Genomic DNA, 15,156 nt, shown 5'->3' with positions numbered 1-15,156 from the left:
ATTACGACTTTTCTCCCTCAATGTGGCCCTAATACTCCGTAGTACATTTGCACTTGGGCCCTCACTGCATTAGACTTATATGCTATATACTTAGACTATAAACTGTGTTACCTTCATCACAATGCTCAATATTTTGCGGCTCCAGACAGATTTGTTTTGCTTATACTGGCTCATTTAATAGTAAAGGTTGCTGACCCCTGGCCTAGTGTATGAAGTCACTCAGTGAACATGTTGTGCATACTATTAGAGTACTACGAGTGGCTATAAATGTCCCTTACAGGTGTATATGGATTTTCCCACCTGTCTGACACAGTGACCTCCTGATGCTGTGATGTTAGTGTAGTGTGTGTGTGTGTGTGTGTGTGTGTGTGTGTGTGTGTGTGTGTTTGTGAGTGTGTGTGAGTGTGAGCCTGTGTGCCTGTGTGTGTGTGCGTGTGTATGTGCGTGTGCACGTGTATGTGTGTGTGTGTGTGTGTGTGTGTGTGTGTGTGTGTGTGTGTGTGTGTGTGTGTGTGTGTGTGTGTGTGTGTGTGTGTGTGTGTGTGCGCGCGTAGCAGTTGGGCAGCAGAGGGAGGGTGCTGAGCAGACTCCATATTTGGGCATACCACCGTCTCTGCCTCGCTATTGGCTGCGGTTCTTATGCAGCTGCTTGTCAACAAGATGGCCTTCCTCTCCTCTCCTCTTCTCTTCTCTCCTCTTCTCTCCTCTTCTCTCTCTCTGCCGCTCTGACACTGATTATTTTGGTATCCCCGAGAACACATACCGTGAAAGCTTCTAGTGTCACTTCTAAATAGATAGTGGGGAGAGTCCTAACAAGGCGTAGAGTCCGCTAGACTCTGTCCAGAGAGCTGACAGCCACACAAAGCCTCTGTAGCAGCAGAACCAGCAGAACCAGGAGGTCGATCACAGAGACGAGCTGCTGGCTGATGTCGACGTTAGCTGCTAGCTGCTAGCGTTAGCTGCTAGCGACGTGGACACGGATAGTTAACTCGTGTCACCTGCATTTCACCAGACAAACTGGTTCTGTTAGAGGAGAATACAACCAGGAAAAGACGTGTCATCGACTTGTTTGCTGGTGAAGAAGGTTGTCTTTGCTGCTAAAGGTGAGCAAGACACTAAATAACCTTTCAGTCCTGTTAGCCTGCTAGCTGTCATGTTGTTATGCAGGTAAGTTGTGCTATCCAGTTAGCTTTCTAGCTAACTGATATTTACTGTGCACAATACATAGTTAATAAACTATTAAAGTTACTAGTTGATTCGGGTGTAGTTGATGTTAAATATTAATAAACTGGATATTACTTAAACATTGGACCAAGCTAGCTAACTGTTTGCTAGTTGGGTAAGAAGCTAGAAGACGTTTTAAAGGTGATTTACTGTTATTAAAATGAATATTGAGGGGAGTATTGTTGCTGTTGTGTTTTTGGTGTTTGTGACATTACACTTGTTGGTTGTCACTGCATTAATTTCAGCCAGTTTTGTAGGGTTATAAGGTTATCTGAAGCAGAACCAGGAAAAGTAATGATCAAGTAACCTGCAGGCCTTTCTTTTTCGATTTAGGACATTTTAATCTACATATTTAGTGACATATTGAGTGTTTTTCATCATGCATAATATGCATATAAACTCATTGACGCATTAGCACAACTTAATGGTTAGTTTCTGTGAGGAGATATGTCCAAATGGATAAGATAAACAAGTCTTCAGTGAATCTGTTTTTGGGACAGCAGCATAAGATCTCATGTTGTTATTGCTATGAAATTAAAATAAACAATCAGATGAGTATTGTTGTTGGTGTTTGTGACATTACACTTGTTGGTTGTCACTGGATAAACTGGATTAATTTCAGCCAGTTTTGTTGGGTTATAAGGTTATCTAAAGCAGAACCAGGAAAAGTAATGATCAAGCAACCTGCAGGCCTTTCTTTTTCGATTTAGGACATTTTAATCTACATGTTTAGTGACTCATATCATAATATTGAGTGTTTTTGATCATGCATAATATGCATATAAACTCATTGACGCATTGGCACAACTTTAAGGTTAGTTTCTGTAAGGAGATATGTCCAAATGGATAAGATAAACAAGTCTAGAGTGGATCTGTTTTGGGGAGAGCAGCATAAGATCTCATGTTGTCATTGCTATAAAATTAAAATAAACAATCGGATGAGTATTGTTGCTGTTATTGTTGTTTGTGTTTGTGACATTACACTTGTTGGTTGTCACTGGATAAACTGCATTTCAGCCAAGTTTTGTAGGGTTATAAGGTTATCTAAAGCAGAACCAGGAAAAGTAATGATCAAGTAACCTGCAGGCCTTTCTTTTTTCTGATTTAGGACATTTTAATCACACTAAGGACTACATCTTCAGTGATGCATATCATAATATTGAGTGTTTTGATAATGCATAATATGCATATAAACTCATTGACGCATTGGCACAACTTAATGGTTAGTTTCTGTGAGGAGATATGTCCAAATGGATAAGATAAGTGAATCTGTCTTTGGGACAGCAGCATAAGATCTCCTGTTGTTATTGCTATGAAATTAAAATAATCAGTTTTGTTGGTTTATAAGGTTATCTAAAGCAGAACCAGGACAAGTAATCGTCAAGTAACCTGCAGGCCTTTCTTTTTCGATTTAGGACATGTTGATCACAGTAAGGACTACAAATGCATATCATAATATTGAGTGTTTTGATCAAGCATAATATGCTAATAAACTCATTGACGCATTGGCACAACTTAAGGATAGTTTCTGTAAGGAGATATGTCCAAATGGATAAGATAAGTGAATCTGTCTTTGGGACAGCAGCATAAGATCTCATGTTGTCATTGCTGTAAAATTAAAATAATCAGTTTTGTTCGTACTTCCACATAGAGTACTGACTGTCTGTGATATTGTTAGACAATGCTGCGCCGATCAGATGTTCAAATAGGATAATACCCTGTGTTGACACAGTTGTGATTGGGGTATCAAAGCTTGCATCAAAGTCTAACTTGTGACCATGTTGCAGGACAAACATGCAGACAGACACTCTTCCTAGGTGTCCCCCACCCCTCCTCAATGTAATAATGTCCCCCAGAAGACTGGACCGATGCACTCCGCTCTATTGTTCTGTTGACAGTTTGCAGCAAAGCCGGCCTGCTGGCGTCTGCTGCTGTTGCATTGTCTTCACATGCAGAGAGGGAGATTGAGCTAAGACTTTTTGGCATGAGTCTGTGTTATCATTCGTCAGCTTTTGGCCGTGTGGTTGAAATGCTGTGAAAAGGGAGTGCAGGAGAGCTGGAGCATAGTATGAGGGGGCTGAGTATGAGTGACATAGCCTGATAACATAACACAACACTGACTTTTCTGCAGGAGTTGGTGAGCTGATAGGTTAAAGGGAAAACAACAAGTCACAAGCTTTGAAATTGGTGCTCCTTTTGTTACTTGTTAAATCTTAAATTAGCATTTATTAGGGATGTGGTACACTGTGTTCTCTACCATAGTGAAACCATCATCCTGGTGAGAGTGCATGCCAAACTGCTCTTGATTTGTGTAGGGAAATCACCCAGTCCACCAGAAATTGAGTTTTAATGTAATAGGACAAACCTGTCAATCTCTCACTATGCAATAGTGCTGCACAATATATTGTTTTTTTTCGTCATCGCAATGTCAATTTGCGCGATAAACACATTGCTAAAGACTGCAATATTGCACTAAGGGATTTCTTGAGGAAAGTATTAGTAGAAAACAGCACTTTAAAATGTAACTACCATTCTTGTTTTATTGGTGCCTTTTTGTGTTCAGTTCAATTTGTTCAATAAAAGACTTTAATTAATGATATCCTTTAATTTTTTTATTTTCAACAAGCAATTTGTTGCATTTTAGCAGAATACTGAAAGCAGCAGAAAGACAGAACTGAGTGCACTTTAATATCTGTTTATTTATTGCAAGTAATATCGTTATTGCGATATTCAACAAAGTAATCGCATAGTTTCCTCATATCGTGCAGCACTACTATGCAAACAGCAGGATATTAATTTGTGAACAGGTCAGTACCTTGTTAACATTATTGTATGTGATTTGTGCAGCTGTGTAGTAGTATGTAGAGTATTTTAGTTTGTATTGTAGTGAGTATTGTGTGGATTTCCACACTTTTGTCTGCAGCTGTAATCCACAAGCATTTCACTGACAGAATAGTGAGTAATTTGTGTATCTAGACCTTTTTCACAATGTTAGAAAGACGTAATCTTCCCTACAGAGGAGGAATGATGTACTCTTCTGTATTATTGACATAATGTACATGTATGCAGGTCAATAGCAGAACTGCTGTGTCTGGTTAACAGACAGAAAAATCTGTATGATTTGACCTTTTCAGCATAAAAGCTTAGAAGCACCATGCGTGCATACCGTGGTACAGTAGCTAGTGTGATCTACATGTCCTAACTGCTGCCTACATTTAGAGCCGCATAGTTCTGTATGTGTGGGAATGGTTAAGTGTTAAGTAATACATACAGAAAAATCATCTTTCTCTTGTGGCAGTTCATTTGTCAGACAGCTTGGGTACCTAACGATGCAGTTTACTCCCCGACTCCCCGGCTCTGTAGTGTTGCTGTGGTGTGTCGCTGGCTGCCACCGTGCTTGGATGGGATTTGAAGGATTAGGTTGATGCAGAAAGCTTAAAACCAAACCCAAGCCTTCATTTGCAAGAACTCTTTCAAATTAAGAGGAAAAAAAGTAGCTCAGTACTAACTTAAACCGACTGTTGGGGGAGTAATATGGAGTACTGAAAACTGAATCTAACTGTACCTGGATGTGAGATACCGGATGGGACATACTTTCACAAAGACACCCTTTTAAAGGCATTTTAATTTCTTAGTATCTATTCAGTTTTCCTGTTTTTTTTTTGACCAGCAAGTTTCTCATTTACAGCAGCTGTCTGATCTAGGATTAATCATTGGCATGGTTTGTATTGACTTGAAGCGTATTTTGAAGAGCAGTGTGATAGCAAAACGACGATACATCCCTGCACAGAAAAGCTATGGTGCTGTCAATGAAGCAGTCATTTCAAGATGTTGTCATCGAATCTCTGTGATCGTTCATGTTAGTTACCAGTTACGCTGATCACACGATAGAAGAAGGGCTACTTCTAACGATTATTTTCATTGTCAATTAATCTGTCGATTAATCGATTAGTTGTTTGGTCTATAAAAGCCCAAGATGACGTCCTCATATGTCTTGTTTTGTCCACAACTCAAAGATATTCAGTTTACTGTCATAGAGAAGTAAAGAAACCAGAAAATATTCACATTTAACAAGCTGCATCAAAATTGACTTTTTTGTCTTAAAAAAATTACTACTTAAAATGAGGGCTGCACGATATGAAGAAACTATGTGATTACTTTGTTGAATATCGCGATAACGATAATATTTGCGATAAATAAACAGATATTAAAGTGCACTCAGTTCTGTCTTTCTGCTGCTTTCAGTATTCTGCTAAAATGCACAAATTGCTTGAGGGATATAATCATTAATTAATGTCTTTTATTGAACAAATTCAACATTGAACTGAACACAAAAGGCACCAATAAAAAAAGAATGATGGCTACATTTTAAAGTGCAGTTTTCTACGAATACTTTCTTTCAACTTCCTCAAGAAATCCCTCGCGATGTGTTTATCGTGCAAATACATTAAAATTAAAATAGCTGGTAATTAATTTAATGGTTGAAAACGAATCGATTAATCGTTGCAGCTCTAGATAGAAGTGTTGCCATTGATCTTTATATGTGTTTATGTTGTCAGATGACGTCTCAAGCGTTAAACAGTGATTTGATGGTCTCAATGACTTTGCTGTTCACCTTGGTTATTATGGAGGTTATCATGGTGTTTTGAATCACAATCATCTGACAACAGAAACAAAAAATGACGCAATGACAACAGTTAAATAGTGTGTTAGGCTGTATTGAAACACAAATGATCATAGAGAGCAGGAGTTGACAGACTGAGAGTTTTAACCTGCTGAGTAGCCTGGCTGTCGGTGTCCTACTCCTTGCCAAATGTTGGCTGCACTGCACAGTTTGTTGCTTGCTAACCCACAGAGGAGGAGGAAGGTTTTATTCACATTTTTTTGAGTTTCACTATAGAATACACAAGTCATATTTAGATGTAAACATCGTTTTCAGATGTAGCTGCTCTAGTGTGTGGACATCCTAAACTCACAGGAAAATGCGAGCTAATAATTCATGTCTGTAGTTTGTTGTGGTGGCTGCTGGTGTTCAGTGTGTGACTTTGTGCTGAAGCACTGCAGTGGGCAGAGCATCTCTCTTCTGGCCCCTCTTATAATACCATCCAATCTGTTATGAGCGATGGATAGCATGATGCAGTGAGAGGGAGGGGAAGAGAGGACAGGATGGAAAGGAGGTAGAGAATAAAAGTGGTTAAAGAGAGAGAGAGAGAGAGAGAGAGTCAAGGGGACACGGAGGGAAAGGGCAGTAAAAAAAACGGCGTTTTTTTCCCACAACAGTATAATCTGCCTGCTCTTAGCCGAGTTGTTGCTGTGTGATTATAGAGTAAGCATTTGAATTGGTTCACCACACTGTGTGGGCGGTGTTTGCTTTTTGCACCTCTCTGAGCCTTTCCATTAGTCCAAATGTACAAAGCACCACCCAGTCAGTGTGAAGCACAACAATGACCTGTATTAAAGCCCGTGGATTGAAGGAGTCGGGCGGCTAAAACGGAGAGCAGGCTACTGTGTCGTCAAAAGAGTCTTAAACAAATATATATCAACCTTTTAAGCTCTTAAATTTGTGTTACGCAACAAGATTGTCTGAAGAGAACTGACTGTGGGGATTTTCGAGTGCTGCAATATCAGCTTTTATTGTCCACTAAAACACACCCTGTGGCATTACTCCACCTGGGAATGTTTGTAACAGTACAAGTATTTATTTTAGGCTACATCCACACTAATACGTTTTCGTTTTAAAATGAACATGATCTCTGTCCAGACGAGCATTTTAGGGCTGTTTCAGAATTAATCTCGGTCCATATTGCCACACCTGAAAACGCATATCACATGACCATTCACGTACACTGGGCATGCGCGTGCCGGTGTAAACCAGAAGCAGGGTGGTCGGTTGTTCAGTTGCAGAAAATACTACAAAGGAAGAACGGCAATGGTGAAAAGTAAGACCAGATTTCTTTGCTTGGACCGACGACGAGGTGGAGCTGTTACTGCAAGTAACACACGAGTATAAGGCGTTCAACACGGTGGAAAACACAACAGATGTCGTTTGTTTTCTTCTGGAAAAAGGTTCACGTGATGGGGAGTGATGAATCAGGGAAGGACATGTCATGACTGATAATATCCAGTCAAGAAGCAAACGTAGATGTCTGTCATCGTTTTTGAAGGTCTCTGTTTCTGACTGTCCAGACTAAAACCACGGGTTTTTTAAGCTAAAACAGGGTCAGCAGTAGTGTGGACGCTAGGCATGAACGTAGCACAAGTTATTCATTTTAAAGAGAAAACATTAGTGTGGATGTAGACTTAGGCTATTTCTATTTTGTTGTACATAGTATACATCAAGCTGAGCCAATCCTAATATTTGGTTACCTGCCAACAATGCAGACAACTTTTGTCAAGTGGCTGCCACACCTTAAGATGTACCAGACATGGAGATGCTTGTTTTATGAGATTCTCACTGGAGCTGACTGCATGTCTGAACCTGTAAGAGGTGAAGAGTGACACAACAGAAAGACAGATGGGGCTGAATAGTTTGTTGTCATTTATAGTGAAAGTAAAGGATAGGTTGAACCGTGATGCATTCTTTTTGTTGTGCGTCGATACTATTTGGCCTAGTTTGGTCAATATAGGGTTAAATAAATTCAAATCAATACTAATCTAACCTTTATCACATGATCTGTTTCCTCTGGATGTCGTGCTTGTCACGAAACTGTATGATGCCACCGGGAGAATTGAACATAATTTATATTGAACTGAGTGACGAGTCAATCCTGGTGGTGTATGCATGTATGTGGTTGTACTTGGTATAATCAATCAGGATGTTGTATATTAACTGGTGAGGGAGGGTATTTCAATTATCTCATCATTCATATTATGCTATTTTAGTATTAGTATAGTCAGTTGTGTGTCTTTTTGGACCATTAACTACAGTATAATACAGTTAAAGGAGCAGTGTGTAGGATCTGGTGGTATCTAGCAGTGAGGTGAGGAGACTGCAAGCAACTGAAGCCTCTCCCGCGTGTCAGGCATGTTTTAGAGCTACAATGGCTGACGTGCAAGCGCGAATGACCCTCCCTAGAGCCAGCTGTTATAAGAGTAGTGTAGGTCATTTGGAGCAAAGCCAAAGTGTACTTGGTAAGTGAGTGGTGAAGCAAGCGAGACAGACAGAGAGAGAGAGCGAGAGAGAGAGAGAGAGCAGCGGCGGTGGGAGCGAGTAAAGTTATCGACTCCAGCCCAAGCAGGAAAAGTTAGCAGAGTTAATTTGTCCGTCCTGGGCTACTGTAGAAACATGGCGAGAGGCTCCGTGAAGAGGACCGACTCTGCATGTAGATATTAACAGCTTGATAACAAAAACACAACGATTCTTATTATCAGGTGATTATACACTGAAGAAAACACTTATTAATATTATATTATATTTCTGCCAATAGATCCCCCTAATAGTTACACACTGGTCCTTTTAAGAGTTGTTGATATGAAAAAAAAACGTCCTGTCCAGTTTAAACCTGTGCTTTTAAACATGTAGGCTAACATGTAAAGGGTAACGTTAAAGGAGGCCGCTCAGGACTGACAGATGAGGCATACTGTAGGTTCAAGCTGTTCTGGGATGCAGAGAGGAGGCCAAACGCGCAGCTCCACTGCCACTTGTTCCTCTCCTTAAGTACACCGGCACGTTCCTGGCAGCGCCTGCAGCTGGCATAGCTGCACAAGCACGCTGGTTGGACTAAAGCCTTTCCCCCCCAGCCTGTAGCATAGGCTCCTTGGCAGGGTGAGGACAGGCAGGACAGCTACAGCAGTTTCACTACTACCCACCCCCTCCTGCTGTTGGCTAAAAATAGGTCCAGCATATGCCTGCATGCTCCTCCCTGTGTTGCCTCCTATTAAGCAAGTCCTCTTTGAAGCACGGAGATGCAGGAGAGGAGCATAGGGAGAGAGGGAGTCCATTTGGAGCTTTTGTGCTCCATCTTTCCTCCCTTTCATCTGCAGTCTGCAGACACCAAACCTGAAATGGAATCCCTTTAATTTGATTTTAGAGGCTCCAACGCGGGGAGATGATCGTAGCGCGCTTTAGCAAATGTAATCGTTAATTGAGTTTGGCCAAAGTAGGAGGCAGGCCAGTTGTGATTAGTTCAGTTAGTAGTACAGTATGAGGATGGTTCTTCTGTTCTGTCCAGTCTAGTGGCTGGGCTGCTGGTGTACAATGCTGACACCCTCTCTGATTGTACCTCGAGGCAACTACTCAATACAGCCTCAATTGGTCATTGATTACATGCACTGTTGCTCCAAAGATACAAACTCTATTTTCACTGTGCCATTGTCCTCTCTTTTCTTTCATCCCTCCCTCCCCGCCCGTACCCCACCCTTTCCTCTGATCTCTTTCCTGTTGATGCAGGTTGTATGCCCAGTGTTGCCGGTGACCTTGGTGACAGACAGTGCCCATCAGGTTGGCACTGGGAGAGGGAGCCGACAATGAGAGCTCTGGCTCTGGGTGCTTGCTGGCCAGCATAGATGCCGATATGCCCCGGTGGTCCGCATCCTGATGGATCGAGACACCTTCTCCCACATCCGCCTGTGGTGCCCCCGCCCCTTTGGCACCTACTCACAGAACAAAGCCAGGAGCCCAGGCTCGGGGGGCAGTGGTGGAGGCGGAGGCGGTGGCGGGGCAGGGTCCCCCTCCCTCTGCAAAGCTGAGCCCTCTCCAGGTGCCAGAAGGACCGTGGATGGAAGCGAAGATGGAGGGATGATAGTGGGCGTGCAGGAGGAGACCGGAGAAGAGGAGGATGCGGGTTCAGAGAACACTCCACCAGAACCTGAGCTCGTCCCCAGCTCCCTGACACCGAGCCAGGCCCCTCCGCCCTCTTCAGCCCCTCCCTCTCCGCCCTCTGCCGGGTCCCAGATGGAAGATGGCCGCGTGCTGTTAGACACCTGGTATGTCATTAAGCCAGGCAACACCAAGGAGAAGATCGCCTTCTTTGTTGCACACCAGTTCAGTGGAGCAGGCCAGCCCAGACCCAGCGCCATGAAGGTAAAGAACAAAACAAAATCTGCTGTTTGTCATTGTTTTGTGTTGGTTATTGATTTCCAATAATAAAGATATTCATACATTTGTATAAAGCAGCATATTTGCCCACTTCCATGTTGATAAGAGTATTAAATACTTGACAAATCTGCCTTAAGGGTACATTTTTAACAGATAAAAAATGTGCTATGAATCATGATTTAACTATGGACAATCATGCGATTTAATCACGATTAAATATTTTAATCGATTAACAGCCTTAGTTATTTAAAAAAATATATTAATTATTCTTCTTCTCCTCAGGTTAAAGGTAACTGGGCAACTGACTGCAGTAAAGCCAAAAGACGAAGACGATGCTCATCCTATGACCCTCCGACACGCTCCCAAGCCTCAGAGCCAAACCTCAGCCATGACTCCTCGCTTGCACCTCCTAGCTCTGATGAGCCTCCTCTAGGAGGAGTGAACGAGACGGACCTGCTGTCTGTGGCAGAGATGGTCGCTTTGGTTGAGCAGAGGACTGCCATGGCCCTCCAGGGGATCGTGGCTGTTCATGGGAATCAACATCAAGATGAGTCCCCAAACACCACTCACAGTGAGGGCCTTACCCCGCACCAGCACACTCTACTCCGGGGCACGGTGTCGGACCCCACTCCTATCGTATTTGTGTCAGACAGTTCAAATGGCCAGCCCTCCAAAGAGGCCCAGGAGCTGTCGTCGTCTCCCATCCAGACAGACCAGGAGCTGGAGGAGCAGCAGGAGTCACTGAGGGTGGCCCAGGCCATAGCGCACTTTGAGTCCCAGAACCAGGAGAATCAGTTCAATCTGGGCGCTGGTCCTGGAACAGACTCTCCTTCTAATCGCGACCGAGAAAAAGAGCGAAGGAAAGGAGGGGAGTCCGGCATTGTAACGCCTCCTCCGCCCCCCAGCCACAGTCATGGTGAGGTTAGAATAGCTTTCCGAGTATCAAATCTGGATCCACGGTCTCAGCTGGAGCCAGCTGGCAGATCCCGCTGTATGTTTATGAGCTGTGGCGGCGGGGGTAACCAGGCAGCGGCCAGGGCCAAAGAGAAAATCACCTGCGACCTCTACCAGCTAGTCAGCCCCTCGTCCAGAGACCCCAGTAGTCTGCTGCTTGCCGCCACAAATGCTGCCCCCAAACCAGATGGAGACCTCCATCACCCGGACAGGCCGACCTGTGGCAGCCCCGACCCGACCCAGGAGGAGAAGAAGGCTGTGGGGAGGGAACGAGTGACTGGCTTCCATGTGGAGGTGGTGGTGACAGGTGCTGTGGATCAATGTGTATTTTTTGGCAAGGACAGTACAGAGAATGTGCAGGAGGAGACGGTGTGCTTCGCTATGCCCAGTGGGGGGGGAGGTAGCGGGGGTGTAGGCAGCTCCAGTGACCCTTCATCAGATGACCCCCCTCCTGGACAACTCTTCTTCCTCCAGCCCCCCCGGGGCCCAGAGGAGGATGTAAAAGGAACGGGCATTGGCAGCGGGTCAGGAATTTGCTCTTTGGACTGTGCCAACAACAACGGCCCTGGGGCAGGGGTGGCGGTGGGCTCAGGGGAGCGGGCAACTCGACCAGACTCTCCCAGCGTTGGGGAGGACTGCTCCGACCCTTCGCTGTGCCGCCTCTACCGCCACGTGTCCCACGACTTCCTGGAGATCCGCTTTCAGATCCAGCGCCTCCTCGAGCCGCGCCAGTACATGCTGCTGCTGCCCGACCACATCATGGTCAACATCTTCAGCTACTTGCCGACGCGCTCGCTGGCGGCCCTCAAATGCACCTGCCACTACTTTAAGGTGTTGATTGAGACTTACGGGGTGCGGGCTGTAGATTCACGCTGGAATCAAGACCCTCTCTACAGGGACGACCCCTGCAAGCAGTGTAAGCGGCAATACGAGCGCGGGGACGTTTCCCTGTGCCGTTGGCACCCCAAACCTTACCACCACGACCTGCCTTATGGACGCTCCTACTGGATGTGCTGCCGGCGTACAGACAAGGACACGCCGGGCTGCCGCGTTGGGCTTCACGATAACAACTGGGTCCAGCAGCCTGCTGATGGCTCGCAGCCCATTCGCGCCAAGAGGGAGGACAGGAGGGAGGAGGCCAGGTAGAGAGGGAAGAGTACACCTCACACACTCATCTCCTCCTGCTCACCTCCTTCTTGCTCCCTCTCGTCTCTGTTCAGAGGACGAACACAAGGACCCTGTTCAGACCTGGCAGTAACATGCGTCCTGAGTGATCCAAACACAAGTGGACAGCTCTGAGTACGTTTGTTCACATTAGAATGCGTCTCCGGTGACAACTTGTGACCCAATCTCACTTCCCCACTCTATATGCAAATAAACACGTATAAACACACGGCTAATACAGCAGACGTTGTGACGTAATATTACAGGAATGTCAGTGGTAATATCCTACATGTTCGTAAATTCGGGTACATTTTATTAACATGAAAATATAAGGTTATTGTACTGGCGGTCCCCGGGGATTTCCCCGCTGCCGGCACCGCTGCCTTTGAATGACAACAACGGTGTTCAGAGCTTCAGAGAGCCAGGGATGAGAGCGGGTGGACGGGCAGGTGTCAGCTCTGTGCAAAGCACCGGAACAAAAATATCAACACATCTCAGACAGTATGATAACAATGCACTTCACATGCCAAGTCTGATGGTCTGTAGATAAGATATATTTTAATAAAATACAGTTGTACCGACAGAATACAGTAGAGCACAGAAGCCGTTTCCATGCTGCCAGGCAGACAAGCGCTCGCCACAAGAGTGTATTCATATGTGGTCCAGACCACCTCTGTATGCGGTCTGAAAGATCAGATCTCAATGCCTCTTGAGTGCATTATTCACACTTGTACTTAGAGCTGTCCACTTGTGCTCCGATCACTGAGGACGCATGTTAATACCAGGTCTGAATGGGGCCAAGGAGGAATCAGCACTCCAGGACTGTTTGTTTTTCTTTGCTCCAGCACTCCTTTCTCGTACCCTCAGTGGAGGGAAGTTGAGAGGTAAAGAAGGAAGAGAGGTGTGTCACTCTCCTTGCCTTTTTGTTTTCCAAGCCCTCCAGAATCCCTCTCTTTCTCCTCCCCACTGTGCTCCAGAGTGGCACCTATATAAAAGTTTGCATACCAGGGTTGGGGTCCCCTCCTGCTGCTGTCAGTCAGCCCTCTTTCTGCCTCGTACTCATTCGGGTTTCTGTCTAACTCCACACACGGCTGTTAGGTAATTCATGTGAAAACTTTTGCAGTGTATTTGATTGAGATTAGCATTCATAAAGTGACGCATAGAAATGTATTGCCCTAGAGCCTGCTTACTGTTCCCAATACTTGTTCTGTGTTGTATCACAAACCTCCATATTATAGCTGTACAATGGTGCTTCAAGGAATGAGCTGAGATGTTTTTTCAGTGGTGGAATGTCCAGCGTCGCTATAGAAATGTGATTGTATAAAGCAAACTTGATTTTCCGTTGTACAAGATGCCATTTGTACCTGTCCGGCGCCATGCGTTTCTATCTCTCTGAATGTGCTGTAACGTTGTACTATGTTGATTAGTCCCCTGATAATGCTGCTGAAATCATTGCCTGTGTCACTGACGTTCTGAAATAGCCATATCATTGGTTAATGACGGGCACGGTCTCTCCATACTAAGAGACCTGTCTGCGTCATTGTTTCAGAGTGGACCCTAACCTTGCTGACCAGCCATAAAGAGGAGTACTTTCTGGTTTACAGAGAATTATGGGAGATGGACTTTATTGATTTAAGACCAGAACGGGATTAAAAAGAGAAACTTGATGTCACTTTGGAAAGGCCTGATGTCACTTTGTATGGTTTGATTGACTTGCTTTGTTTTTTTGTTTTATTGGGGTGTGTGTAAGAGAATGTTTGCTGTTGTATTTTGCTTTTATTCTTGAGGACTGTGTTCTCCCTGTATCAGTCTGTTGCCCTACTCCACCTGCAAAGATGTATTTTTAAAATCTTTGTTTTAACCCTCCCAGCTCTCTTCCTTTCCTCCCCCCCCTCCTCCGTCCTCCGATTCGGCAGAGGGCAGCGTTTTGCCAAAGCCGTCATTCATGCTTCGAAGCGGGTGAAACAAACTACCACAGACCGCAGAAACTCTCTACACCAGCTTCCAGCCTTAAAACCCCCTTACCTCTTACCACCCACCCTGCAGGAGATTGAGGCGTCAGATACCTCACAGATGATCAAGAGTATTGGGAGTTGCACAGGACCCTGTAGGCGGCTACATTTTAGATGGACTCCATCCAGCTCCACTGGATCCACCCATGACTCTTAGTGTGGGAGTGTAAGATGAACAGTGCCTGGTGACGGCTGACTCTTCATTCTTGGAAAAACCCTCTTTCTCTCTCTCTCTCCTCCTCCCCCGCTCTCTCCCTCGCTGTTGAACTCCCCCTTCAACCCCTGCAAGCTGACAGACTGGACATTGATGTGATGAATGATGCTGAAACTCTGCATGGAGGTGGGAAGATGGTTGGGTATTCATGGGAGAACTCTGTAGGTTCCAGACATGTACAATGCTAATGGGAAATATCTGCTTAAATAAAAACAGAAGTGATGATTAAAACTGGAAATCTGAATCGCTACCTGGTTCGTGTGGTGTCTGATAGGTCAGTGCTTCCTTAACGTTTTTTCTGGGGCCCCACTTTTAAAAATGACAAATCAGTGCAACCCAATTCCCAATAGGCCTTAAATATGTAAGAGATAATGTATAGTGAGCTGGTCATTGTTGTTGTGGTCATTGTTGGGGTTTATTTTACAACAATGACCCGCTAGCTGTACATTATCCCGCTTATTACACGGCTACTTACTTAAGAAATCAATAATTTGACACAAAACCAATCCGCCAGAGTCCAACATCAAAACAGCACCCATAGCAACGGTCTG

At 44.6% G+C, this 15,156-nt stretch overlaps 1 protein-coding gene across 1 annotated transcript; it reads left to right on the top strand.

The window, feature by feature from the left end:
- The first annotated feature begins 696 nt into the window (after nt 1-696).
- fbxo46 (F-box protein 46) lies at nt 697-14,849 on the top strand. Its single transcript, XM_074641313.1, has 3 exons — nt 697-1,103; nt 9,614-10,246; nt 10,544-14,849. Exons 2-3 carry the CDS (start codon nt 9,761-9,763, stop codon nt 12,359-12,361), a joined length of 2,304 nt encoding a protein of 767 aa, XP_074497414.1. The 5' UTR covers nt 697-1,103; nt 9,614-9,760; the 3' UTR covers nt 12,362-14,849.
- Nucleotides 14,850-15,156: the final 307 nt, after the last annotated feature.

This window comes from Sebastes fasciatus, chromosome 7, assembly GCF_043250625.1.
Source record: "Sebastes fasciatus isolate fSebFas1 chromosome 7, fSebFas1.pri, whole genome shotgun sequence".
NCBI classification, from domain to species: Eukaryota; Metazoa; Chordata; class Actinopteri; order Perciformes; family Sebastidae; genus Sebastes; species Sebastes fasciatus.
Note: the sequence above shows the minus strand (reverse complement) of the source record. Positions and strands in the feature narration are given on the sequence as shown.

What these genes read in the sequence shown, in the direction of transcription:
- fbxo46 (XM_074641313.1), top strand. Translation starts at nt 9,761, where the DNA reads ATGGATCGAGACACCTTCTCCCACATCCGCCTGTGGTGCCCCCGCCCC. An exon ending in CCAGACCCAGCGCCATGAAG is followed by an intron (nt 10,247 to 10,543) that starts GTAAAGAACAAA and finishes TCTTCTCCTCAG; the next exon opens with GTTAAAGGTAACTGGGCAAC.